This window comes from Charadrius vociferus, unplaced genomic scaffold (genome assembly GCF_000708025.1).
Source record: "Charadrius vociferus isolate BGI_N301 unplaced genomic scaffold, ASM70802v2 scaffold15, whole genome shotgun sequence".
Classification (NCBI taxonomy): Eukaryota; Metazoa; Chordata; class Aves; order Charadriiformes; family Charadriidae; genus Charadrius; species Charadrius vociferus.
Window position 1 is genome coordinate 12,734,684 of NW_009650064.1, and position 25,678 is coordinate 12,760,361.

Consider the following 25,678-nt stretch of genomic DNA (forward strand, 5'->3'; position numbering starts at 1 on the left):
CTCTAAAGCAGGGTTTCAGAACAGAGCACAGCTTGACAGGCTTTTCTCAGTAAAACTTACCGTCTGTAGTTGCCTGTTAAATAATCAGAGCTTGCCCTCTTCTGGTCACAAGCAGTTGTGCATGGGGATTTTTTTTTTTGTGAACGTCTGCGAACCTGTGGAAATTATTATCTATAAGAGTCTTTGGCAAACTGTATATTTTAAGAGTTAATATTTTTCAAATTTATTTTATTACAGTGTACTTGTTTTCCAAAGTTTGTTTAAAAGTGTGTTGCAGCTATAATAGCTAAAAGAAATTTAAGTTGAAGCTCAGCTGTTTACTTACATCACACTTGTCTGGGCTGTATCATGGATGTCCTTTCATGTCCTCCATCTTCACGAACTGCTCAGCAGCTTCCTTTTCTGGAACCCATTTGACCAAAGCCGACCTGTTATAGTTTGAAGACATTTTCCAGCAGCTATTTACTGCCACCCAAATGAAAGGGAACACGGCCTCACATTGTAAACTTGAAGAAGCTGAACATTTCCCTAAGTAGTTATCCATTATATGCATTCCTATGGTCCTTGTGGACATTTGGATAGAAAAAGGACATTTGAATAGAAAAATAGAAAAGTTCATTTCCCCAGAGGCAAAGTTAAAGCTGAGATGCTTATCAGAGCATCAGCATAACACTGAATTTAGGAATGGCTAAAGCACAGGCATTTTATTGTATGTTGGAGAACATCCTAATCCACGGGCAGTCCATAGCATACTCTGGTTTCTGCTGCTTACAGAGCTATGGGTTACAATTACATCTATACTGTAGGCTGGATTTTAGGCTCCTCTGTCTTGTGCCCTACTTCCAAGTACTGGAGTGGGGCGTGGAGAAAGAGTTCAGTGTTTTTCAAGGCAGACAGCCTCAAGGGTGACCATCCTCCCTCCTCTGATGGGAGATGAAGTCTACTTTTCAAATGTGAGAGCTGTTTCATGTTTCATTTAGCCCCTGATATGCTGGTGGTTTTTGATGTTAGCTTTTCTTGCTCTTCCCTATACTTCTGACACTGCTTTTACCGTATGCTTGGTCTTTCTTCTAAGCTGGCTGCTGTGTATTATCTGTTGCTTTCTAGACATGATTGAAGGTTCAGTAATGCAGATCTTCTCATAGTCATAAGAATTTCTGATGGTGGTGTTGCAATAGTTGCGATTATGGCTACTCCTTGTTCCACACAAAAAATATCAGCCCTTTTTGGTCTTACAGCTCTCCGTGGTCGTGCCACCCACGTTACAGTGGAGTTAAACCTGAAAATGTCTGGACTCAGTCTTCAGATTTCAGAGCCACCATCCGCCCTATATAAAGACCTAGTGTATATTGTGCAGCAGACTCAATGGATATCCTTCAGAGAGAAAATCCTTGCAGTCCCTGGTGTGTTGAGTTGATCCCCGCTATTAAGACTGACCACTGCATGGCACTATTGCACCAGCATCACTGCTGCACCAGCCCTGAGGCATAGGGAAGATTATCTGAAATTACCTGCCTCGCAATATCCCTTCTGCTGAGTGTATGGCTGCCTCCTTCCATCGCTGAAAGATGCTCAGAATGGGGTATGTGCTGCAAGGTGGAAGTAGGGCCTGCCTCTCCCCGTGCAATCCTCTCTTCTCCACCAAAAACCTCATAGGAGGGTTTGATTTGACATGATGGGGTCTGACAACAGCTGGATGAGAAAGAAGGTGTTCACATTGCCTTAAATGTAGGATTTAAGCCATTCCTCCCCCTTCCGGGAGACAAGAGAGAAGTACTTCTCTTCTCTGCATGGTGCTGGGAGTAAAGCTGTTTCCTACACCAGTCACAGTGCCCAACCCTCTGACAGGACTGCTGAAAGGCAGACAGGTAGACAACTCCTCTGTGTGTGGCATGTTGCTGTATATCAGTGATGTGCTGGGGGATTTTGGAGTGAAGAAGCAGACAGGCATTGCTATTTGGCTATAGAAGGGTCAGGTGAAAAAACGTCTACATGACAAGAAGCATGATAACGAAGGGGAAAAGAAGACACTGCTTTCAAGTTCTGGATCAGTGACGGGTTTAAACCCTGCACCCAAACCTCCTGACTTCAGAAATGTTTTACTTGGTTTCAGCATAAATTTTGTGGCTTCAGTAGGGCCACATGAAGTGTGTCAGGTCTGAATTGTTACTGGTTGATTACTCAGGCAGTCTCCTTGTGGCGGCCTTGACATAACTGATGGGTTAGCTAACAGGAAGCCCTACCCACCCACAGAGGTAGTCCTGGGACCTGTGGAGGCCACAGGTCAGAAGGACCTTTCTTGGTGTGCCGCACAGCTCAGCCCCACTGCTGAGCCATCATATACCTCAGTGAGAGGAGGGAGCATCTGCATGGTGCAATGCCGGCGCTCCAGGCTCCCTCCTGTCCTGCGGGAGGTCTCAGGCAGCCTACGGAAAATGCTCTGCATTGCAGCATCAGCTGCTCATGGCTCACAGCATGTGAGTTAATCAAAGAAGCGGCCTAATTTTTTTAATCAAAAAGTCCAGAGCACTCCGCTTGCCGCTGAATTAAAAAATAAACTGAGATATTTCAAGTAGCCAGAATGGTAATACTTTAAAAGTAGATGTTTTGAATATTTTATTACTTTTCAAGGAGATCTTTAATCTGTAACTCCGCATGAGAGACCCATGGCACTAATACGCTTTTGCTAGCACAAGCAGGGAGGAGCTAGGAAGGCAGCACTAAAGCGAAATATAAGGAAGTAAGGTAACGAGTAATATAAGGAAATGGCCATGCTGCAGCTCTCCAGATAGTTCTTTTTGCTATTATAGATTAAATATGCAGTGTATTTCCGCAATATACTGCAATATACCAATATACTGCAATAACATGAACTCTAGACACCCAACTGGTAAAAGATCCAAGTGAACAGGAGCAGAGCATGGCTCTGACATAGGCCTACAGTGCTCACACTGTCTTGTTCTTCACTTGTGTCCCTGGTGCAGTCTTGGTACCTGCGGAGAAGCATTTCCCAGGTGATGCCCAGGTCTGTGCTGGGGTGAATGAGTGCCAGGGACCATCCCAACTGGCTCTTTGGATGTGGACACCCTCGTTTGTGGGGGAAGAGAGTTTAGCCCCATGGAGGCAAGACTGGCTGCCCTGCTTGGCCTCAGGATCAGAGCTTCGTCCTTGGCCTGTTCTCCGAGCAAGCGTAGCCAGCAGGACAAACAGAAAAAGGGCTTGAAGCACGACCAGAGCTTAAGTCAATGGACAGGGAAAACTGTAAGGCACTTGCCATTGGGAAATGAAACCAAAATCCAGCAGCCCTCAAACCAAGACCCTGGACCTTAAATTGAAATACAAGCTTGAGTGATTGACCTTTTTTACTGGGGCTTAAACCAATATGCAAACTTTGAAGGCTTGGCAATGTTGAAACTCATGACATCCAGATTCAAAGTTTGCTATGTGGCTTCTCTGCCAGGTAATTTTGCCAGAAAGACAGGGAATTTAGGCAAGGAAATCCAGCTGCCATAACAAGTTGAAGTACTCCTCTCATTCTGTGGTACAGAGCTCATTGCACATGGAGCTGAGTTTGCAGCCTTGCATCTGTATCGGCTTCTGCCACTTTTAACCACGGGCCAGGCTTTCCGGGGAGACAACTTGGCTCTGAAATAAAATAGGCTGCATGGGTCAGAAACTGACTGTTGCAGATCTGGAGCTTTTGGCCCATCTCTCTGAAAGAGCAAGTAAGCGATGCCACTTGCGTGACTTTAAATCAGAAAACTAATCCTAGAGGTAATTTTCCATCACCTGTCCAGTTCTAAATGAGGTCTGATCTGATTTTATATCTCAGCTCTGCAGCTCAGCAGCTTCCCTAGTGAGTTTGTTTTTCAGTAAATCCTGTAAAATAATCCCTTTTTCTCTGAAAATCAGTGTGTTAACAGCCAGAATCTTACTGCAGCTATTCATGGATGTACTCAGAGTTACATTATTCACTTTTTCTTCTGCAAATTCTTTTTTTTCCCCAATACTGAGTCAGGATTAAGGGGTACATGTGCATGTGTGTGTAGCTAGTTCTCTTTTTTAATAAACTCAGTGCTAGAGGTCACATTTATAGGCTCTGTTTATATGGTAATCTTTAAAAACAACCAGCCTCAGCACTGGAAAACATATAGCAGGGATTAGTCCTCTATTTGTAGAGAACTAGGCTTGGTTTATTAATAGGTCTTGTTTAAGTCTTATTTCCATACTTTTAGGACTACGTTAGGTTTTCACCTCACATGGGCACATGTCAGAGAAGTAATGGAGCAAGAGAAGAGACAAGCCCTTTTTCAGTTCACAGAACCCCAATTCTTTATTAATCACAGCTTGCTCACAATGACATACAGGAAAATAGCACTAATGAAGAGTAGAATATGCAGGCAGCAACCTCCAGGGGGTAGGGACAACTTCAAAACTGCAGCTATTTTGAGGACGATGTGTTAGGTTTAGTGATACTGTACTTGGCACAAGCACCCTGTCTAGTCATTCCTCCTGCTTCAGCCCTCTTAGTCCTAGATGTCTGTGACTAGGTAGGGTTGGCTAACACTGAAGAGTAAAGGTCATGACAAATGGAAGTCAGCAGTGTCAAAAAAAAGTTAACAACTGGCTCATGGGTTCCAGGTGAAATATTCGGTAGCCTCTTGTACTATTACACATGTAATGTGGTAGCATCAGATTAGTATCATAGATCATGGCATCTACAGATAAAGCCACTTGATGTTTTTAGTTGCTCCATCAATAAATTTTCAAGTGGTGAATTAAGCTCACTTTACAATTAGCGTTTGTATGGCTGTTTGGCATCATCCAGAATTTGTCATAGCTTGATGGTTACAATGTGCCTCTTAAATTTGCCTCAAACTGATCTCACTTGTGTTCATCCTGTTGCACAGCTGTATTTGTTGCCTCTCACCTCAAAAAACAGAAGCAACAAGTACTGCACGTGGCAATTTAACCTCAATTATATAGCACACTACTGAGTCCTGTAGCACGAGTTCCATTTGAAGAAACTACAGTTTAAGAGCCTTTTGTCTTGGACAGCTGAACGTGAAGTCACGATACCTGTGATCTAGTCACTGTTTCAACAAAGCTTATTGATGGCAAAGCGGTCTAGGTTATTAGGCAATGACTGGTTTCTAGCACCATAGAACTACTACTGACCTCGTGGTGGATTGGAATGAAAGTCGCAGGGAATGGAATTAGACGTGAGGTGCTTCAAATGAACAGAACCAGCAAATTCAACCGAGTGGAAATAGACAACATCAGAAGCCTGTTACAGGACATGTAAGATTATGAAATAACTTGCATAATGCAATACTTGTATTTTTTAACAAAAATGTAAGTATTTACAAAATAAGATCCAAGTTTTTTAAACATCAAGCAAATCATTCTGCAAAGAGACCGCATTGTTTTTGTTTTTAGTTTTGTTTCTTTTTTAAAGTTTTTTATTGAGTTCTTGATTATTTTTTTTTTTAAACCATGTCATACATTTCCCATACTGATATCGCGTGATCCATAATAATATAGGCAGGGGGAGTTTACTAATGGTGGGGATGGGTCACATCCACCATTGCTGTTTTCAGCCAGACAGTTCCACCTGGAGCTCCTTGTTTCTACGGACCTCTGCAGCATGCCTCTCCTGGAAAACATCAAGAAGGGAAAAATCAAACTTCTCTCATTCCACCTGCCTGGAGAGCCTCCTTATGACAACCCATTTAGGTTGTGCATTTGATGCATGTGCAAAACTTGTTTCACAGCACAACCACCTTTAAAGGATACAACTCAGGAGAGGCATCATCCACCAGACCAGCCTGAGGCATGGTCAATATTTACATTCTACTTATGCTCTGGAGCTCAGTTTTTTATCTGATGTGGTCTTACAATCCTCAGCACCCACAGAGCTTCAATTTAAAGTTCCACATAGAGAGGTGCTGCTTGCAGCATAAAATATGCCATGTGCTCACATTTGCCCTTTGAATTTCTAGATGTTAAACTAAATATAGGGAAAGATGGGTGGGCTTGAATTGCTTTCATGCTGTATGCAGAAGAAGTGTTAGTTACTGTGTTTGCTGTAGCATTTAGGAACCATAAATAAAGGTCCAAGAATTTAGTTCCACCAAGATGGGTCAATCTGAACATTTCAAACATCCCCTTAGACCAAACGATGAAGCTAGCTGTCCTCTCTGTTCTTTCTCTGGGATGCAGTTACCAAAAGTCTATGCTAGACCCTTCTGTCGTCTTTCAGCCATGCTGTCTTCCCTTTTCCAAAAGCACTCATAATTAATTTAGACTTATTTGAGCCATTGTATATTCAGATACTTCTGTGGAAATGGGCCTGTGGTCAGGAACAACAGCTGTCAAATGAATTTAGGAATGTTCTACTTGGGTTGTTTATAAAACTATTATTTTTGGCAGCCTCTGGGTTTTCGGGTTTTTGGTTTATGCCTCTCTCCTTTCAGTTGTCAAACTATCAGACTTTTACCTCTTGTGTCTAGTCACTGAAAAAAACCCCGTACAACCAAATGACAAGCACAAGGTGACTACAGAAGCAAACATCCATTCCTAGCTGATTTCAGTTTAAGGCACTCCCTAGGTATTTCCATGCACTAGAGGGTATTTAATAGTCAAAAATTCACTGAAGTCAACAGCTGTCTTTTTATTGTCTGAGTTGGACTGTGGATTTCAGGGCAAGTCAGCTTATTGCATCAACTGACTCTGTAAATCACAGTTTATTATAAGATCCAGCATTCTGAATGCTAGATTTTATATGGGACTTGTTCCTCTCTCCTGTTAACTGCAGTATGCAGAAGTTATCTTTGTTTGTAGGAACTTGTAGGAACACCAAAACCTCGGGGCATTCACAGTTCTGTATAACTTTTGAAGATTTGGACCCAGATGTCTCACTTCTTTTCCTGCATATTCAGGGTTCACTTTTGTGTTGGCAAAACTGTACAGTCACGCTATTTTTAGTTACTGGTCTGTACAGATGTTCCCAAATGAGTTATTGTCATCTCTGTTCAGAGGTCTTCTTTGGAAGTACCATCATCTTGCTGTGGAAACGGGGCTTAACAGTTTGTTAATATTAAGCTAGGACAGAGAGATGCTTCAGCTGTCCTTCCCATTTCCTTGTGGACCTCAAGGATGGCTAATTGACTTTCCCCTTTGTTTTCATAAGCTTTGGGATATGTGCCTGCAAAGTAATCTAATGCAAAAATGTCAAGTTATCTGGGTACAGTTCTTAAGCTCAAGAATTATCCCATTTGTGTTGTCATTTGTAACATCATCCTTACATTTCTGTTGTTTCTTTCCTGCTCTCTGAGACTTTTGTCTCCATCAAAGAACGAGAGGTGCTTACGGTGAAGACCTCAGTGAAAACCTCTGAGAGCTATTTTCTTTCTGTTAGTAAATTTACTAATGTATTAGAAAGTTCATCATTGGGAGAAACAAGTGATCACTCGTGGACAACTAATTATTTTTTTCTTAACATTTCTAAATCTTTATTCTCATGTTTCCCTCTCTTGGTTGGAAGGGTTGTTTTGGAGAGGGGCACACTTGATTGTGCATGGTGGGGTTTGCTATTTACCTGTTTCCTCTGGCTGTACCAAAGATCTCCAAAAGAAAATTTACTCTGTTACTAGTGACCTGTCATTTGTTCACAGCACTTCTTAAAAGTTAGAAAATCAACCTTTCTATGGAGGCAGTCCAGCAAAGGCCCATGAGGATTAAGGAACTGGAACATCTCTCAGTCTCTCTAATGAGGAGACTTGGACTGTTCAGCCTGGAGAAGAGAAGACTCAGGGGGATCTCATCAATGTGTATAAATTCCTGAATAGAGGGTACAAAAAGCCAGGCTCTTTTCAGTGGTGCCCAGTGACAGGACCAGAGGCAACGGGCACAAACTAAACCAAATGAAGTTCCCTCTGAACATCAGGAAACACTTTTTCACTGTGAGGGTGACCGAGCACTGGCACAGGTTGCCCAGGGAGGCTGTGGAATCTCCATCCTTGGAGATATTCAAAAGCGGCCTGAACACAGTCCTGGGCAGCTGGCTCTGGGTGGCCCTGCTTGATCAGGGGATTGGACCAGATGATCTCCAGAGGCTTCTTCCAACCTCAACCACGCTGTGATTGTGTGATAATAGAGGTTCAGTCTTTTTCAAAAGTGAGTGGTGGTTTAGATAGGCATCAGGGGCTCTGACTTAAAAATTGCTCAAGTGTAGTACCTGAAATAAGGGCTACTCACAACATCTCTTCAAAATATTGATTAGATTTTCCTCTCTAGTCTAAGGGGAGGAGTGATGGTGTGGTTACCTTTTCTTGGAGACGTTCAATAAGAGCAGCTAAATTAGCTTCACGGTTTTCTTTGATCTGTTCCATTTTCAGTATCAGCTTCTCCTCTGCCATTTTGCTGAAGTTATTGTTCTCCTCCAAAGCCTTTTGAAGCACTTCTCGCTCATGTTCTCTCTTCTCTGCCAGATGTTTCAGCACCTGGGCCTCCTGGGACTGGAAACACAGAGACATGCGGCTCAAATGACATACTCATGCGGAGCAAAAGAAAAACCCCATAGGGCTGAGTCCACCGAGTTTGGAAACTGGATGAAGTTTGTTGCTTTGTTGTTACATGCGCTGTTTGGAAAGATCACTTCTGTGTATAAACCAGATTAGCTTCAATAACGGGGGCTTAGAGGCACTGGCTAAATGTGGGGTACATGACTTAGGCAGCAGCTGAGAAGTGTCCGAAGCACTTCTGTTACCAAGAAACGCTGTCATGTTACTGTCCTGGGTTGTCTGGGTTACTGCAGTGGTTGCTCAACCTCTGACAGCTGCAGCCTCTTAGCTACGAGCATTTTATTTGTAGAGATATGGGATTGGGGTCTGAAGGTATGTACAATGTTAAAAAGGAGGTTCCTGACACAGGAGAGGTGCATTTTACACCTTGGTTTGACTAACTGTTAAAGTGCTTGAATAGTTAATAGCAGGCTTTGAAGCTTACTGTTGTGCAAGGCAGACAGAATCAATTCAGTCATTGTTTTTCCCCCATTATTCTTATATGTGGTTTCACCTCACTGATTAGGAAGGGAAAAAAGGGGTTTATCCTATAAAAAGAACAAAAAATCTATTTAAGTTAAAAATTCAAATTTTGCAAGGAAGATGAAACTGCAGGTAGGAATTAAGTAGATGCAGCCTATGCGCAATACTGTGTTATTCTTCTTTGTAAACTCATTGCTCAGAAGTATAAGCTTTGTTATTTATTTTAAATCAATTTACTAACGTGAAACCACTAATCCTAGGAGAGAAGCCAAAGAACTTGCAGCACTGGGCCCATCCTCCAGGCAAGTCTAGTTGAAAAGACAATATGTTTCAGAGGGGTTATTTGGAAAAGATAAACAACATTGTACACTCTTGGATAAAATAAATTAGAGGGAACACAAGAAGCAAACAGAAAACAGAGAATGAAATATGGCTCTGGGAAGCTAAGTGTGTATTTCATTGTAGATCACAATGCGCTGTTGCCATTGTTATCTGCAAAAATGACTTAGTTCAAGGCCTAAATGAAGGGCTTCAACCAATAATTACAATTAGTAGTAATGAATCTTATTAAATTCTATCGTGTGGCTTTAAATGGAGTGACAAAGGCTGCAATTCTTTCACATGAGCGAGATCCAACTAGGAGGAGAAAACACGTATTTTAAAGACGGTAGGATACACATAAAGCCAAATGGGCTGATGAGGCAAATTAAGCAGAGTCTAGAGGAGGCTGCAAAAGCCAGACAGCAAGACACTTGACTAAAACATATCTGTCTGTGCAAGGCTGCAATGGCTTGCTTAGGATCAGGGGTAAAAGCTACTTTCATCCATCTTGGCCACTTAATGCATTTGCTTTTACCTCTGGCCTGGTCGCAGTTAAGGACTCACTTCTCAGACTCTGATCCCCGGAGCACTTGGTGATGGGAAGGGCCTAATTAAGTGGTTGGTACCTTACAAAGGCTCCTCTTGGCTCTTACTGCCATTATAGCGTATGCTGAACAGATAGTAATAGAGCACACATTTTTCAGGTCTATGACTCAGAAAAAATAACTGTTGCGCAGGCCAAAAGGTGTTGCAAATAGGAACAAAAAGTCCCCAGACAGATGCGGCCAAAAGCAGAGGGAGTTCCACTGGTGGAGAACGGAAAAAAAAGTTGACAAATTGAAAAATTATAAAGGCCTCATAAGTTTAACAAAAACATCAATAATTTTAATAATTATATAATAAAAATAGGTTATTTTGAAGCAAAATATTTGATTTCAGATACTTAGCATTTAACATTTCTTTAACTGTAGGCTATTTCAAAATGTAAAAATGTTATTTTGAAAGATGTGGTACAATGTAAAACTGAAATAATTGAACATCTTCAACTTGCTTTACCATTTTTGCACCAACTTGAGTGGCTTACTCTGACCACTGCTTGTGAAGTTATTCTGCATTTTCTGTTTAATTTAGTATTCAATGGCAACATTTCATGGACTTTTGGAAGAGTTTTCGTCATTACATTTTGATTGCTCATATTAATTTTGTGAATGCTTTGCTTAAGTGATCTAAAAGTGACTTTGATAATCTAAGAATCTATTTCCATTCTTGTTGGGAGTTTGAATAGAAAAGATACTATGATACTAATTGTAATGTCCTTTCCCATGAAATGTTTAAGGAGTGACGTTAATTTGATAGGCTAACATTTTGTGGTGTTTAAATATGTTTATACAATGTGTTATAAAATCAAACACTTTCAGATTTGGAAAACAGACATTTCCAAGGACAAATGCAGGGCCCATGGAGATGCTACAATAAAAAATAAGATTTGGACTGTGCCTATAAGCAGCATTTTTAAAAAGAACATTGGCTTTCAATGGGAGGTAGCATTTGAGACTTTGGTGTTTGCCCATTTTTCAGTATTTGTTTTCTTCCATTCAAACACTTTGCTTTCTGGAACTACTTCTTATCATAAATCCATGAGAACAGCGAAAAATTAGAGTTCCATATCAAAGTACACACAGTTCTGGAAGCTATTGGCAGACAACACATTCAAAAGTAATTTGTCCACTAATGCATGATAATGAAGAAGATGCTTACACGCTAATTCAGTATTTACCGGATGCAAATCGGGTTGGCACCAGCAAGAATCTGAATGAAAGTTAAACCAGAACTCAGGAACTGACTGCGCACTCCTAGTGCAATTTTCCTTTATGATATGCATTAAAGGGCATTTATTTTCCTCCCTAAGTTCAAGATACCCAGGATTGGCTCAAAATAAAGGGACCCCCTTCCCCACCACAAAAACTACCATGGGGTAGATATTGGAGTAATGCTGTTGTATCCCAGCTGGGAGTCTGCCTGTTTCCCTGGGGTTCAAATGATTTTTTAAATCCTCTTACGACAAATTTGGAAGGCAGTTGGTATGGTTTTGTACTGGATTGTCAAACGATTTTCTGTTTCCAACACATTTGGCAAAAGAACTTGGCCACCCTCTCTGTTCAAAGCCTACTACACATCCAGAAATGACGAAATGAATGACCCCAGATACCTAGTGGGGTTGGGATTAATAGACTCCTTTTGTTGTTTGTGTTGGCTTTTAACTGCTGCGTTTGGACTCCCACGGCCTTGATACAGGATTCCAGCATACGTAGGAAGTTTTTATTCCGAGTTTATTTTCAACATTGTATTGTTTGAAGTGCTGGAAAGGATATTCTCAAATCCAGTGCTTCTTGTACAGCTATTGTGAGAAAATGAGTAAAAGAGGCTGGAAATGGGATGAAAGATAAAGAGGATTAATAAGGAGAGAAAAGTATGGAATGGTGGAGAAAGGAAAAAACAATACTCAAGGGGGAATATCCAGAAGACTTCTTAAATACAACAAGGCATAATCAGCACAGCTACAGCTGCACCCTCTAATGCTAGGTGTGGAGGAATAAAAATGTTGCAAAACATTCCTGGTACAGATACTTTTGCTCCTAGAAATGTACTACGGTGCCAAAAAGATGGGTAATGCAGGCAAACTCCTATGATATTCATGTCACATTGCTAAAGGATCATGTACGGCCCCAGGTTTCAGAGATGAGTGCTTCAAAAGGAAATACACATCTCATAATTAGCTGGCCAGAGATGGATGCAGACAACTAAACACTCACTTTATGAGCAAAATTATTTATGGAAACTGGCTTTGGAGATACATATATTTTTAATTATTACTCACTGGAAGAAAATTCTGCTTATCTGAGTAACAGGTGCTTTATTTTCTCACATTTATCTATTTTTCTTTGACATGTACATCCAAATATCAAAGTCATTTATGCAGAGATAAAATGAAAGGATTATTTTTAAGCAAGAAATTGCCTCAGACAACTGCTTTTAAACTGGGAATTTCAGCTTGAATGCATTCACCCGATGATCTTAGTTACTAGGATGTACAAGGCACACTACCAGTCAGGAGAGCTCCACTTTCATAATACATTCATTCACTGTTTGGATTTTTTAAAATTAAATTGTTCAGCAGAAGCTGCATAAACCTCAGTATTCTTCAGTGTATTGTATATTTAAGAGATACTATTAATGGAGCAGAACACAAAGACAGGATTAAAGGCTCCTACTGCAATGTAAATGCCAAGGTGGAGCCCAGGTATTAACCAGAAAGAAATGGTGAGTGGAAGTAGCGATGTTTTCAGGGGAAGGAATTGAGGTTGGGATTTTTCCACATAAAAGCAAAGGAATGGACTCAAGTTAGACTTCACTCATTGCACTGGCTTCCTCAGACCTCTGCATGGTTACATCCTATTCCTCACCGGGAATACTATTATTTGTATTACACTGGCACCTGTTCTGGCTGTTGTGAGGACTCACTGTCCAAGGCAGTGTGCAAATACACAGAGACAGGCAGATACTCTCCCAAAGCAATGACAGTCTAAAGAGACGTGAAGAAGAGGGGGATGGTCCTGCTCCATGGGGTCACAGAGCAGAGAGGTGAAATGGCCATATGGCAGGAGAGCCAGAGACATCTGAGCTGTAACCATAGCTGAAGTCCTGCTTCTACTGAAACAAGATGGTGCAAAATTTTGCTTGAATTTAGATGAGAATCTTTTTTTTTGTGTCCAGTCTGCCAAGGGACCTTTGGGTCAGGTCTACTAAGAACGTGAAGTAGAGTAAAAAAATAAAGAGCCCACCCGTGATGTGATTCAAGAAAACTCACTGTCTCGTCCTCAACCAGCACAAAATTGCTGCTGTTGGGGTTGTGACCCATGGGGGTGAACGAGGCATGTTGGAGGGATGCAAGAGGTACCACCTGAGCCCTCTGTCTGATGTTCCCCTACCCGCTCATGAGGCATTTCTTGATCTGCTACAGTTTGAGGCCTGGTATTTCAACGTTAGTGAAGATCAATGGCAGTTTGTCTTCTGATTGTTCATTAGGAGCAAAGCCCACAGCAGACTGCAGAGATTTGCCAGCATTGGGATGGATGCTGTCTCTGCTCATGACTCCACATGCTCTAAGATGTATCCTGGTGCCTAACACCAAACCCTCTCCTAGCTGGTAGCAAAGATCTTCCTGTAGGCACATATTCCATAGGCTTATGCTTTTTAGATGAGGAACTGCAAAGTGGCTTGCAGTTTTGGCTCTCTCTCTCTTGTAAACATTAGGGGTGAAGCACAATGTATAGAAGCTATGCTGTAAATCAAAATGGGGCAGAAACACCTGATTCCAGTGCTGATTCCACATGTACTGCTGGGACCTTTACATGGAAAAGCACTTCATGCTGTATTGCCTCTCCACACAAGCACAGAAGAGGGCCAACAGTAACAGAAAGGGAGATGAGCAGATGGGCAAGACAAATAGTAGTAGATGGGAGACAAACATCTCGGGCAGTGCCTGTCCTCCCTCTCATCCTGCTCGCTTACAGATTACAGGAAACCAAGGAGGGGAATAGGAACATGTTGGAAGAATGAAGAAAGATCCACTTTTGCCAGGGAAGGTCCCATTACCTTCTCACCCTCTCCTTGGACTCAGCGAAGAATGGAGCAAGAGCAGCCCTGAGGAGAAGGACCTGGGAGTGCTGATTGATGAGAAGGTCAACATGAGCCAGCAATGCGTGATCACATCCCAGAAGGACAACCGTATCCTGGACTGCATCAGAAGTGTGGCCAGCAGGTCAAGGGAGGCGATTCTGCCCCTCTTCTCTGCTCTTGTGAGACCCCACCTGGAGTACTGCATCCAGTTCTGGAGCCCCCAACATAGGAAGGACATGGACCTCTTGGAGCGGTTCCAGAGGAGGGCCACAAAAATGATCAGAGGGCTGGAGCACCTCTCCTACAAAGACAGGCTGAGAGAGTTGGGGTTGTTCAGCCTGGAGAAGAGAAGGCTCTGGGGACACCTTATTGTGGCCTTCCAGTACCTAAAGGGGGCTACAGGAGAGCTGGGGAAGGACTTTTTACAAGGGCATGAAGTGATAGGATGAGGGAGAATGACTTCAAACTGGAAGAAGGTAGATTTAGATTAAATATTAGGAAGAAATTTTTCACTCAGAGGGTGGTAAGGCTCTGGAACAGGTTGCCCAGAGAAGTTGTGGATGCCCCATCCCTGGAAGTGTTCAAGGCCAGGCTGGATGGGGCTTTGAGCAACCTGGTCTAGTGGGAGGTGTCCCTGCCCATGGCAGGGGGCTTGGAACTAGATAATCTTTAAAGTCCCTTCCACCCTAAACCATTCTATGATTCTACGATTCCTCTCACCTGGAGCAGCAGTTTTGTAGGTCCTGCGCAATATCTAGGAGGGAACATTTGTCCCCCAGCTCTGCCATTTTCCCTGCTTTGGCTAAGCCTTTCCTCCCAACAGCCTGCCTGCATACCGTGTGGTAAGGCACGGGTGACTTTTTCAGTGCCAAAGGAGAGATGAATCAAGAGTATTAAGTGCCTCTGTGCAGGCTGTGGGGCTGGCTCGAAGGAGGAGCAAGTTGGATGCTGAAGCCCAACACGGAGTGCGACCCTGATGCTGGCAGAGGTGCCTGGGGCTGCCTGCCTGCTGCGGGGAGCGCAGCGAGCCTTGCCCAGGCTAGGCTGCACGGGGGGCTTATCTTGTGGCATCTCATAGTAATGATATTAAAAACTCGTGTAGCTGTAAGTCTATATCCAACAGCAAGAAAGTTAAAAAATACGGCTGTTCTCCTGCATCCTTTGTGGCACTGAGCACTAGGGACGAGCCTGATTCAATTTCATCCCATCACAAAGCCATTAAGAGGATTTAATTACATACAATTTCTCTCCCATAATCCAAAGTCTAGTATAAATGTGTGTCCCTTTAGTGTTTCATTTTTGTGCTGGTAAGTTGAACACGGGGAATAAAAATCTATAATTTGACATACGGCTCTTGAATTCTGTATATCAAGTGTAATAATAGCTGAACCTTCAAGGCCAATGAGTAAAAACTGAAAAATGTTAAAGATTCTGTAAGAAATAAACTTCTGCTCCATACAATGTCACTGTGCTCTAATTTCTTAAGTGAGAAGGATGAAAAAATCTTTCTGATCATCCACCAAAGTGGGAAAATATAGCACACATATGCCAAGAAAATAATGGGATAATAATGACATGCTGTAAAGAGGATTCTATAAAAGGAAAGGACAAATCTGTAACTAGCCCAAACGGATCTCACTGTGGGGTCCAAAAGCCAAAAATGCCTCAGGTGAAATTCTCAGTTTGGTCTGAGGTCACAGTGACTGTCAAGTGAGTAGAGAAAAAGGGGGAGAAAATGAGAGAGTCCTGTAAAAGCTTATAAGGGAATAAACAAGAATGCTAAACAGGAAACAGCATAAGCAGGAGCCTGCTGAAGTGCATGTATTGGTGTAGATGTTCTTGTGAGTTTGAAAATCTATTAATCAACACTGCCTAATTAACAGAGCAGAACATAATTCCTAAACAGTGTGAAATCAATTAGTATTTTTTGTGAAAATGCAATTCTCATCCATTAGTTATACTTGATTTTAATTAGAACTGTGCTGGAAGGACACGATCTAGAAGGGTCATGCCTGATAGCTGGTGTACATAGATTGAAAAGTATGATAACAACTGCCACGCTGGATGTCAGAAAAAGTCTGCCTGGTTTTTCTAGCAGCAGAAAGTGGAAGATGCTTAGGAAAAGTGTAGATGACTATATATATATGTATAGTATATATATACCTTCCTAGCTTTCAGCAGTCACCAGGTTACATATTTCCGGAGCCAGAGGTTGCATCCATATAATCACTTGCTACAAGGCGGGGCTCTATCCATTTTTCCATTATCTTTTTGAAATAAATAATATTTTAATAATCTCTAAATAGTCTGTGATAACAAATACAGCTTAATTAAACAATGCATGAAAAGGTGATTCCCTCTCTCTGTTTTGAAATTGCTGTCTGATTATTTCATTGAGTGTTTCTTCTCGTGTGAAACAGAATATAATTGCTCTTATTCATCTTCTCGTTACCATTCATGACTTTGTAGACTTCTATCTTATCTTCCATCTGTTGCCTCTTTCCCAGCTTAAACGTGGACTATTTAATTTATCTTCTTATGGAAGATGTTCTGTTCCTCTGATTACTTTTTTATCTTTCTCTGCAATATACTCTTTTTCAGGCCAAAAATGAAGGCAATAGTTGAGATGTGGGAGCACCAGGGATTTTAACAGTGAGGTAATGAAGTTTTCTGCTCTGTTCTTTGTTCCTGTCCCAGCAATTTCTGATGCAATGCTAATGTGGAGGATCTTGTCTACTAAAATAGCTCGATTATATGTTCATTCAAAATGAATATAGTACCGAGGGGAAGAAATGGCAGGTGTCTGTACTGTTACCACTGACTGCCAGTTTATTGCATAATGACTTTTTCTTTAGGAAGAAATGAACAGTAATGAAATCAATGAAATGAAATCTCTGGGACATTCAATTTCTATTTCCCACTAAGTGCATGCATAATATTAGGATTTTTAATTGCTGCTATTGCATTCTGTGTCCATATCTTTACTCGAGTACTTGTACTCGGTACAGAGGCACTTCAAAGATTGAGTCTTTGGGGCATATCGTCATTTGGGTGTGTGAAAGCTCATACTTCTGGGCAGGTGCTGGTGCATATTCCTTTCACATACAGTCATGTCCTTTTACTGAAACGAATACTCTGGCAGAAGTATTTCTTTGAAAGAAGCGATAGTGCTAATGTGTGTGCATTAGAAGCACAGTCGTGTTAGTGAGGCAGCAGAAATGGCAAATGTGGCAACACTTCAGTGTTCACCTGAAATAATTGTTCAATTTAGTGAGGTACAGAATAGTCAGGTTTCACCGCAAATCAAAACTGAGGGCCAGGTTTAAAGCACCTGTCAGCAAGCCAGATATACTGACTTCAATGGACTTCTCACCATACACCAGGGTAACCACTCCATTGGTTTTCTTGGAGGCGAGCCTGATCTGATCTGAGAGAAGTGAAAGGAGAATGGAGCTGCTTTTGTTGGAGCTGCTCCATGTGCTGTCTGTGGCATATTTGCTGTCCTTTCTGTACTTGTGTATACATTTTTGTCCATATCTGGAAACGATCCTGTAAACATCAGTTTTAGAAACAAATCACATTGCTTAAGAGATAATGAAAGGCTTAGAGACATCTAAGCTTGTTTCATTTTCAGATACACTCTACCAGGGACTCCATGAGCAGGTGGAAGAGGTTTCTAACTACAGTTTAACTGGTACAGGCAGATTTGGCACAAAATAACATTGATTGCCTGGCTGAAGGACACAGAAAGTTCTTCTGTAGCTCCTGAGGCTTCTGTGGCTATTCTTTTGTTCCATAGCAAGAGGAAACATGGATTAACCAGGACACTATATTACCATATCTTGAGTTTTCTGTGGCCATTGCAGCCAGCCATGACCTTCCTGAAATGGTGCAACACAGCATCAACACTGGGCCCGTACAGAACACTGCTAATTTTCACACTGGCAATTCAGGCTGGCAATAGTGAGTCTCTCATTGACTTTGCCTCTCATCCTCCAACTTACCTGAGCTGGAATTTGGCCTTTTACCTTCTCTGAGCTAGCTCAGCTAACCATACAAGGCCAACTTCCAGCACTATTAAGACTGACTGCTAGAAATGCCTCTCCTTAGTAGCTGTGCTGTGCTAGTGTCTTCATCCAAGCATGGGGTGAATGATCCATAACGCTCTTTGTTCAGGGCTGACGTGCCTCCATACTGCATAAATAAGACGTTTTAGCTGTCTGAGGCAGGCTTTGTGAGTAATTTCCATGGACACTACAAGGAGTCAAGATCTGGTAACCCAGAGAGTAGCTGTTTGAATTGCACATCCATCTCTTAAACTTAGAGACCAGAAGAATTGCATTAGTTTTCAGTAACTGTCATAGACAACCTGAATGAACCACTTATGCTCACACAGTAAGCATGCATATTTGAACCCACTTGGGCCTCCTGTCCAAACCTATCCCTATTTTGTGATGCATACTTCCTAAGCATCAAAACCAGTGAGGTTTGTTTGCAAGCTGCCGAAAGGAAATAAACTCATTTGTTTCTTTAAACATGTTAATAATTTTTGTCCCTGCAGGCCACTGTGAGTCAGTGATGGCAATGGAAAATGTACCAATGGACAGAAAACTCAGCTGTTATTCTGTACACTACTAGCACTTTTTTTAAGGAAAGATACCTTTCTCCTCTCCTCTGCAGCCTCCAGCTTTTTCTGGATCTCCTCAAGAGACAGTTCTTTCTTCTTTGGAGAAGCTAAAGTTCGTGGCGCTTCTGAGACCGGAGATGGCGGCTTTAGGATCAGTTCAAAGGCCTGGCCCGAGGCACGTTTGTTGATTTGTTTCACTTCCATGTCTGTACAATAAAGTGAGAAATGGTAAGCCCTTCAATACCTCACTGGTACTGAGAAGAGAAGCAGTACAGACGTTAGTGTAGGATCGGAAGCACAGACAAAAGATTTAGCATCTTTGCCTTGGGCATTTTAAATGCAATGGCAGATTATGGGCTGAAAAGTGTTCTCAGAAGTACATTCCATTTTATCTGTAATAGCTTAATTATACCTTAATCTGATAAAGATAAAAACATACAGCAGTTTTGGAAGCTTATTGGGGTTCTGTGTCATTTCACACCCCCTTCGAGCAGTGCCCAAGCTGATTAATTTTTTAAGCACGCTTTCATCTTTTCTTGGTTTCTTTGGGAATTATGTCTGCTGTGAAGAGCTGTAATTTTCAAATGGGTAATAGGAAAAGTATGGCTCAGTATGAGAGGGCTAGCTTTAAGAGTTCAGTTAGCTGCTATTAGGAGCAATATCCAGCATCATGGGTAATACACAATCAATAGAAGGTAATAGCCAAAACCAGCAAATGAATTGTTAAATCAGCAAAGCATCCACTGACTAACATTATGGACTGGGACGATGAACTGAGTCATTTCCCAGCAGTAGCACATTATCTGGCCTGCAGGATGATTTCCAGTGAAAGTCACTCACCATCATATTTATAGATGTTCATGTTGCGAGGTTCAGGGTAAAAACAGGAGCAGATCAGAGAGAGCATGGACAGCTCCTTCATCTTTTCCTTGTAAGCTGAAATGAGAGACCTTGTTAGCATGCTTCACTTCCCCACCTCCTCCTTAGTGAATCCCTGACTGAAGTGACTGGCTGGGGACCAGCAAATCTGCTCCATCACCCACCTGGCAGATTTCTCCAGAATATTTACTTTCAACTATTTCTTCTGAACATTGAGCCTTTATCAAATCACACATGAGATGCTCAGCACTGCAGGGACTGCTTCTGATCTATACAACCTCAGTCTTGGGTGTAATGCACACAGTCCTTTCTGGTTTATGGAAAGGTAATCTAGCTACCAGGAAATGTATTTAGCATTGGAAGAGTGCCATGACTCCACTCTCTCCTGGCAGGTGGAGAGAAATGAAGCTCTTACCAATTCTCTGATGTATCCAAATGCAATTGAGAACAGCTCTGAAACGCTGCCCATGTGTTGCCATAGGCAGATGCTAAAAACATTATCTGTTACAAATGAAAATGTCAACCAGATAATTAAAAATAAAACCAGAAATGAGGATACATTTATCTAATCCTTTGCATAATGTCCTTAATATGCATAACTACTTGAAACAAAGCTTTTCCTTCCTCACTTACTGGCCAATATACATTGCTTCCATATTCAGGTCTACTGTATATCAGCTGATGCAATAAACACCCTTGTAATTTACCTTTATGGTGTTACCTTTACTGACTTTGCAATGCCTATAGGCCCCAATCATGGACCAAGCAGGAGTTGGTCTAGAAATGGTGATACCAATATCTAAACATTATACAATGTTCTGCGCTCACCCTTTCAAATTGCTATCATCTGTAAGTCAGAAAATAGTATTGTATCTTGTCGCTTGGCAGGTCAACAACAGAGCTGAGACTAGAGCCAGTTCCTGAGTCCCCGGGCAATACCCTAGCCACTGCCCACACTGCATGAAGTATGTATGTTGAGGGGGGAGATGCTTCAAAATTCATCTTGGCACACACAAATCCCTGCTACTATCAAAATCATATCTAGAGGCAGACACACATTTGCTGCCAGCATGTGAAAACATGGCTTAAAATATAACTACGGCTGAAAGTATTGTGCTTGACAGATTAGACCAAATGAATCCTTGATGTTACTCAAGGAAAACCAGACAGCCCTTTGATCTTCAAATTGTGGATACACATGAAATTGTCATTCAACCTTTCTCATGGATGCTTCTGTGCTTTTTGAATTTGTTTTTCCTACTCAGAAAGACCTCTGAGGTTGATGAGGGCTTGACAGCCTTTGGGTGCTGCTCAAAATGGTGGTGGTTGAATGATCCATCAGTTCAGGAATGGATTTCTGACTGCCAGTGGATGATTAATTAATCTTATAAGTTTTGCTTGGAGGTCTCTAATAATGGACACTAAATAACCCGCCTAAAGGACATAGAGCTTTTTGGAAACCATTGGTGAAAGCTGGCATCTCAGGTCAAGAGTGTACTGAAGAGTTTGCTTTCTGTGAATTGAGGTTGTCAAGGAAGCTTCGACTTGACAAGTTTTTTGGTTTGAAACATAAGTACCAACTTGCAAGGAATAACTCAAAAATCCTCTGAAGATGCAAATCACGTCCAACTGACATCTGTTAATAGTCAAACATAGTGATGTGTTCATTTCAGCCTCCATCCAGCAAAGCATTTAACCTCATGCATAATTCTAAGAGCACAGGTGTGGTTTTCCAGGCTGTGCTTTGAGGAGGGCTTGCCCGGTCAGGTGCCCGCACCACCAAAACTGCACCCTTTTCAGCAGGGAGGCTGTGGAGCGGGCGCACAGCAGACCACGCGGGCTGCCTGGGACGCTGCTGAGAATAGAGAAAATGTGTTTTCTCTACAGGTTGCGTGTTAAAGACGTGGCCGTTGATGACAGAAGCTGAAAGCTCAGTGTTCTTGTACAAGGCCTGCTGAATCACTGCTGTATACGCTGAAATAGCTTTATAGAAAGAGGCGTGCAACGCAGTGTCCTAGGAATCCTGCCTTTTGGGGCCTTTGTTACTGTTTTTTTATCTTTGATTGACTTTGAATGTGTTTTGTTTTCTAAGAGCATTTAAAGCTATTAGAAAAAGGTGTTTGTTCTCCCAGCTTGTCATCTGCAAAACATGGCTGGAGAAAGATAAGAACGTGCTCAGCTCTCTTTCCTTTCAGCACAATAACTGCACTGAAGGCACACTGGCAAAATGATTGTCTTATTTCATTCTGGCCACTAACAGAATTAGGATGACTTTCCATGCTTTATAAGCATTACATTTTCTTTCTTCATGGTATTGATTTAGTCTCCACTTGCTCTAGAAAGTCCTTCAACCATAGTTGGAACTTGTCTTGAGTACTCACAGCAAGTTCTGGAGGCTGCTGCAACCCTGGGAACCAAACAACTCGTGGATGATACAGGAGAGCATGAGAAGGAGTCCTGCTCTGCCTGGGGTGGTCATTGGGAGAGTGTGTAGTGTATGGTATTCCTGATGTGTTGACAAGTACTGCTTCTCCTGTTGGAGATCTGAGGGCTGAGGACCTTGAAGGAACTGAAGGACCTCCTCAGGCATCCAATATCAGCACTGTGACTCATCTCCCTTGACTAGGCAAAGAACAGCTTATTTGGCAGCACTGAGTAGCAGGAGCCCTGCTTTGCTCAGCTGTCCTTTCCTTAAAATGCCATACATAAAAAAAAAAAAAAAAAAAAAAAAAAAAAAAAAAAAGAGCAGTAATGTGAGTCCAGTTAGCAGTTAGTCCAGTTAGTAGTTAGTCCAGTTAGCGGTCTGATTAGAGCGGCTGGCCCATGTCACACAGGTTAAACAGGGAGATAACTGTGCTTTTCCAAATCCCAAAGAGTTAGTGTTTTAGCCATGGAAGCCTGTTCTCTCAAAAAGAAACATGTGAGTCCAGTTAGCAGTTAGTCCAGTTAGTAGTTAGTCCAGTTAGCGGTCTGATTAGAGCGGCTGGCCCATGTCACACAGGTTAAACAGGGAGATAACTGTGCTTTTCCAAATCCCAAAGAGTTAGTGTTTTAGCCATGGAAGCCTGTTCTCTCAAAAAGAAACATTTTCCTATTAAAAAGCAGCACACTTAGGCTAGAAGGCCAACAGCACGGCATTTTGCAATTTGCACAGGACCTCTTGTGTTAACTGAAATAGGCACAAAAATTATCTGCCTTATAGAGGAGCTTTGAAAAATCCTTGAAGATAAGCAGTGATTGCAACAAAGTTTATTTTCCAAATGTGTTTCAACTGGCTTGCTAATTATACAGCTCTTTGTGCAGTCATGTAGGGTACATACCACTCCATTAACTGTGCAAGTTAAATGAAGGAAAGTAAATGATGGTAATCCTAACACTACAAAAGCTTTGATAGGGAAATTGCTAGGAAAGAACAATGTTGACAAATGACAGCAACAGAATCTTCTTAGTTAAATGCAGCAAGATTTATATGTTTAGATGCATTAAAACCTTCATATCTGGGCAAGAGTGGAGCACTGATTTTTGCTAAGACCAGAAGGGATTTCAGTATTAGCAATTCTTGCATTTTTGCTGTGACTATCCTAGTATTTACAGGTCTTAATTTCTGAAGCTTATCTACTTTTTTTTTAAATAAATCCTCACATTCAGAGTTGCAGAGAAAGCCTTAGAAATATTATCTAACGCCCCCTAAAAGCTTTGACAGCTTCAGAGAGGAAACTCAGATAGCTTTGAAACTCAAGGATACATAATTTTTTTTTTCTGAATGAGTCCCAAATGCACCTTAATATCATTGTTTTAAGCCAATCTCACCATTTTCTCAAAATTCAGGCATTCTTTTCAGCGTCTATTTTTAGAAACTGTGAAACCACTCCCTGTGTTGGGTGAACATTTCCATGCTCTTTCTTTGTGGGCTGTTTACTTGCTGGTCCAGGTAAGATCTCCTGGAGGCTTTCAGGGGTGCCAGTGCTGCTTCTGCACGAGCAAGCAGGGAAGCGCAGCAGGACTGGATCTCTGGAGGGAAACAATTCTAAGGAGTCTATGCCCATGCTGCATATATTTTGGGAGTCTTTTCTTTTCACTAGTTTGGTCCTATGGTCTGAACAACCATTAGGGCCTGGAGCACAGTAGATGTACTACTAACGCACATCTTCCAGTTTCATTATCTATCAAGTAAACCAGTTTGTGCACTCCGAGATTGCTCTGCAATGTGAACCAAAGCATGATCAGTCAGATGGAGTGTTTTGATGATTCTCTTCGAAAGTGCTCTCCCGATCTCAATTAATATGCTTATTCAGATACATCCCATAGTCCTCCACTAAAGTGAGAAAATTAGTCCACCACCAGTCCTGCAGCTCACTTGCCCATTGAGTGAAACTAATAAGGAAGAGTGCTATGGCTGCTATTAGAAGTGAACAACCACTTACTTGTTGCTGGGATAAATAGGAATATTAGGGAAAACACTGGTAAAACTACCCTGTCTGTTCTCATCTGTAATTCAATAGCTATAAGGAATTTTTTACAGTTTACATTGTAAAATGAAAATCTGTCCTGACTGGCGGGCCATGGGCAACTTGGGTCACATTTTGTTCCTTGGCAAAGCACAGCTAGGACAGATTGCTGTGTCACAGCAGAGACCATTATTCATAAGCAAGACTATTTTTAACACATGAAAGCAGAGAGATAAGTGTAAATGTTACTCATAATTAACATCTGATGAAGGCAAATCTGTTGATGCCTTTTGCTTTATTGAATCCAGTCTGCATATCATAAGTGTTACTGATTTTTGACACTTCAAGTCCCACTAGCCAATCAGTTCTTGAAGTTCTGCACACCTGGAAGGAAACAGAAACTGGCACATTGCCCGTGGTCAAAATGTGCAACTCGTAACACAGCTCAGCCCCATGTGCCCTTGCCAGGTGTCTGTGAGACAGTCAGCTTTCTGAGACTGAACTGAAATCTCACTTTGTTTCCTACTTTGGAAGAGACCGCAGGAGTGAAAAGTAAGATTAAGTGACATGAAACACAAGGTACAGAAGACCTACCACAGCTGTCCTTTACATCGATTTCTCATGGACGTTATTGATAAAGCAGTTTGTCACAAATTTCACTTTGTTAATGCTCCCTTTGGGGTGCTAGAGTTTTTGGTTTGTCAAGACAATGCTTTAAGTCACAAAAAGCCATGTCATTTTGTAAACACCAACAGGCACACTCTGTTGGCCAGTAATTGTTTTTTATAATCCATTTTACTAGTCTGCTGCATCCTTTTCTGTCAAATGAAATGGTGTTATATGATCGTAACCGTAATTGCTTCCCCATAGCTGGTGGGGTATTTAAAGAAAACTGCATGATGAGTGCTGGTAAAGTGGTGAAATGGGATTGGGACTGGGACATGGGACTTGGGGAAGTAAAACTCACGATGGGGCATGAGTGATAGGTATTCTGCATATCATGTAATTTTTGGCATTCATCTGAGATGTATGAGTCTGGGATTCACTTTAATTAATGCTGGTCATCTGACATTTAAGACAGCTAGTTTGCAGCAGTCACGAAAGCTTTCTTTTTAGTCAATGGAGAGATAAGCACCACCAGAGAGTGATTGGTCCCATTCCAAGAGAGATGTCTAAAAGAAATTAAATACATTGTCTTAAGGCCAATGAATCTCCCTCTGTTGTAAGAAAACCTGAGGACGTTTATAGGCTTACAGAGTCACCAGTGATGGAGGGAATGAAAACAAAAGCCCCTGCAGTGAATACTTCTTATCCATCCCTTTTGCCAAGTCATGAGTGACATCTCATTTTGGTGGTTCATGCAGGTGGGGCTTATTTTGTGACTGTATCTCTGAATGCAAAACACTGCTCAACAGAGTATTTGGTGTGAGCCCATCTTGCAGCCTTACGTACCTGTGTGCTTTTCCAGTTTCCCCAAGAAAAATAAGGTTGCTTTAAATTGCACTAACAGCTCATGGGCTCAAAGCAAAGGCATTTGAGATGAGCTGGTCAGAACTGCTTCTTTAACGCCCCACAGTGCTCACCTGTTTCACTGCTGGGAAAGGTGACAGGGGACCCTCACTCACCTGGGGCGATTCTTTCGTGACAAAGTCTTTCAAACCACACTCTTCATATAC

General features: G+C 41.8%; 1 protein-coding gene across 2 annotated transcripts in view; it reads right to left on the reverse strand.

Annotated features, from left to right (window-relative positions):
* Positions 1-4,306: 4,306 nt before the first annotated feature.
* The window catches only part of STMN2 (stathmin 2), a 42,326-nt gene continuing 20,954 nt past the window's right edge, over positions 4,307-25,678 (reverse strand). Inside the window, exons 2-5 of one of the 2 annotated variants that reach the window (XM_009891882.1) lie at positions 19,516-19,611; positions 18,709-18,881; positions 8,328-8,519; positions 4,307-5,656 (exon numbers count right to left, since the gene is read on the reverse strand). In XM_009891882.1, the coding sequence (XP_009890184.1) occupies positions 5,597-5,656; positions 8,328-8,519; positions 18,709-18,881; positions 19,516-19,611 (521 nt within the window). In that variant the 3' untranslated portion in view covers positions 4,307-5,596. Of the gene's footprint in view, positions 5,657-8,327; positions 8,520-18,708; positions 18,911-19,511; positions 19,612-25,678 lie in introns of those variants that run through there. The other variant, XM_009891884.1, reaches the window with a different exon arrangement.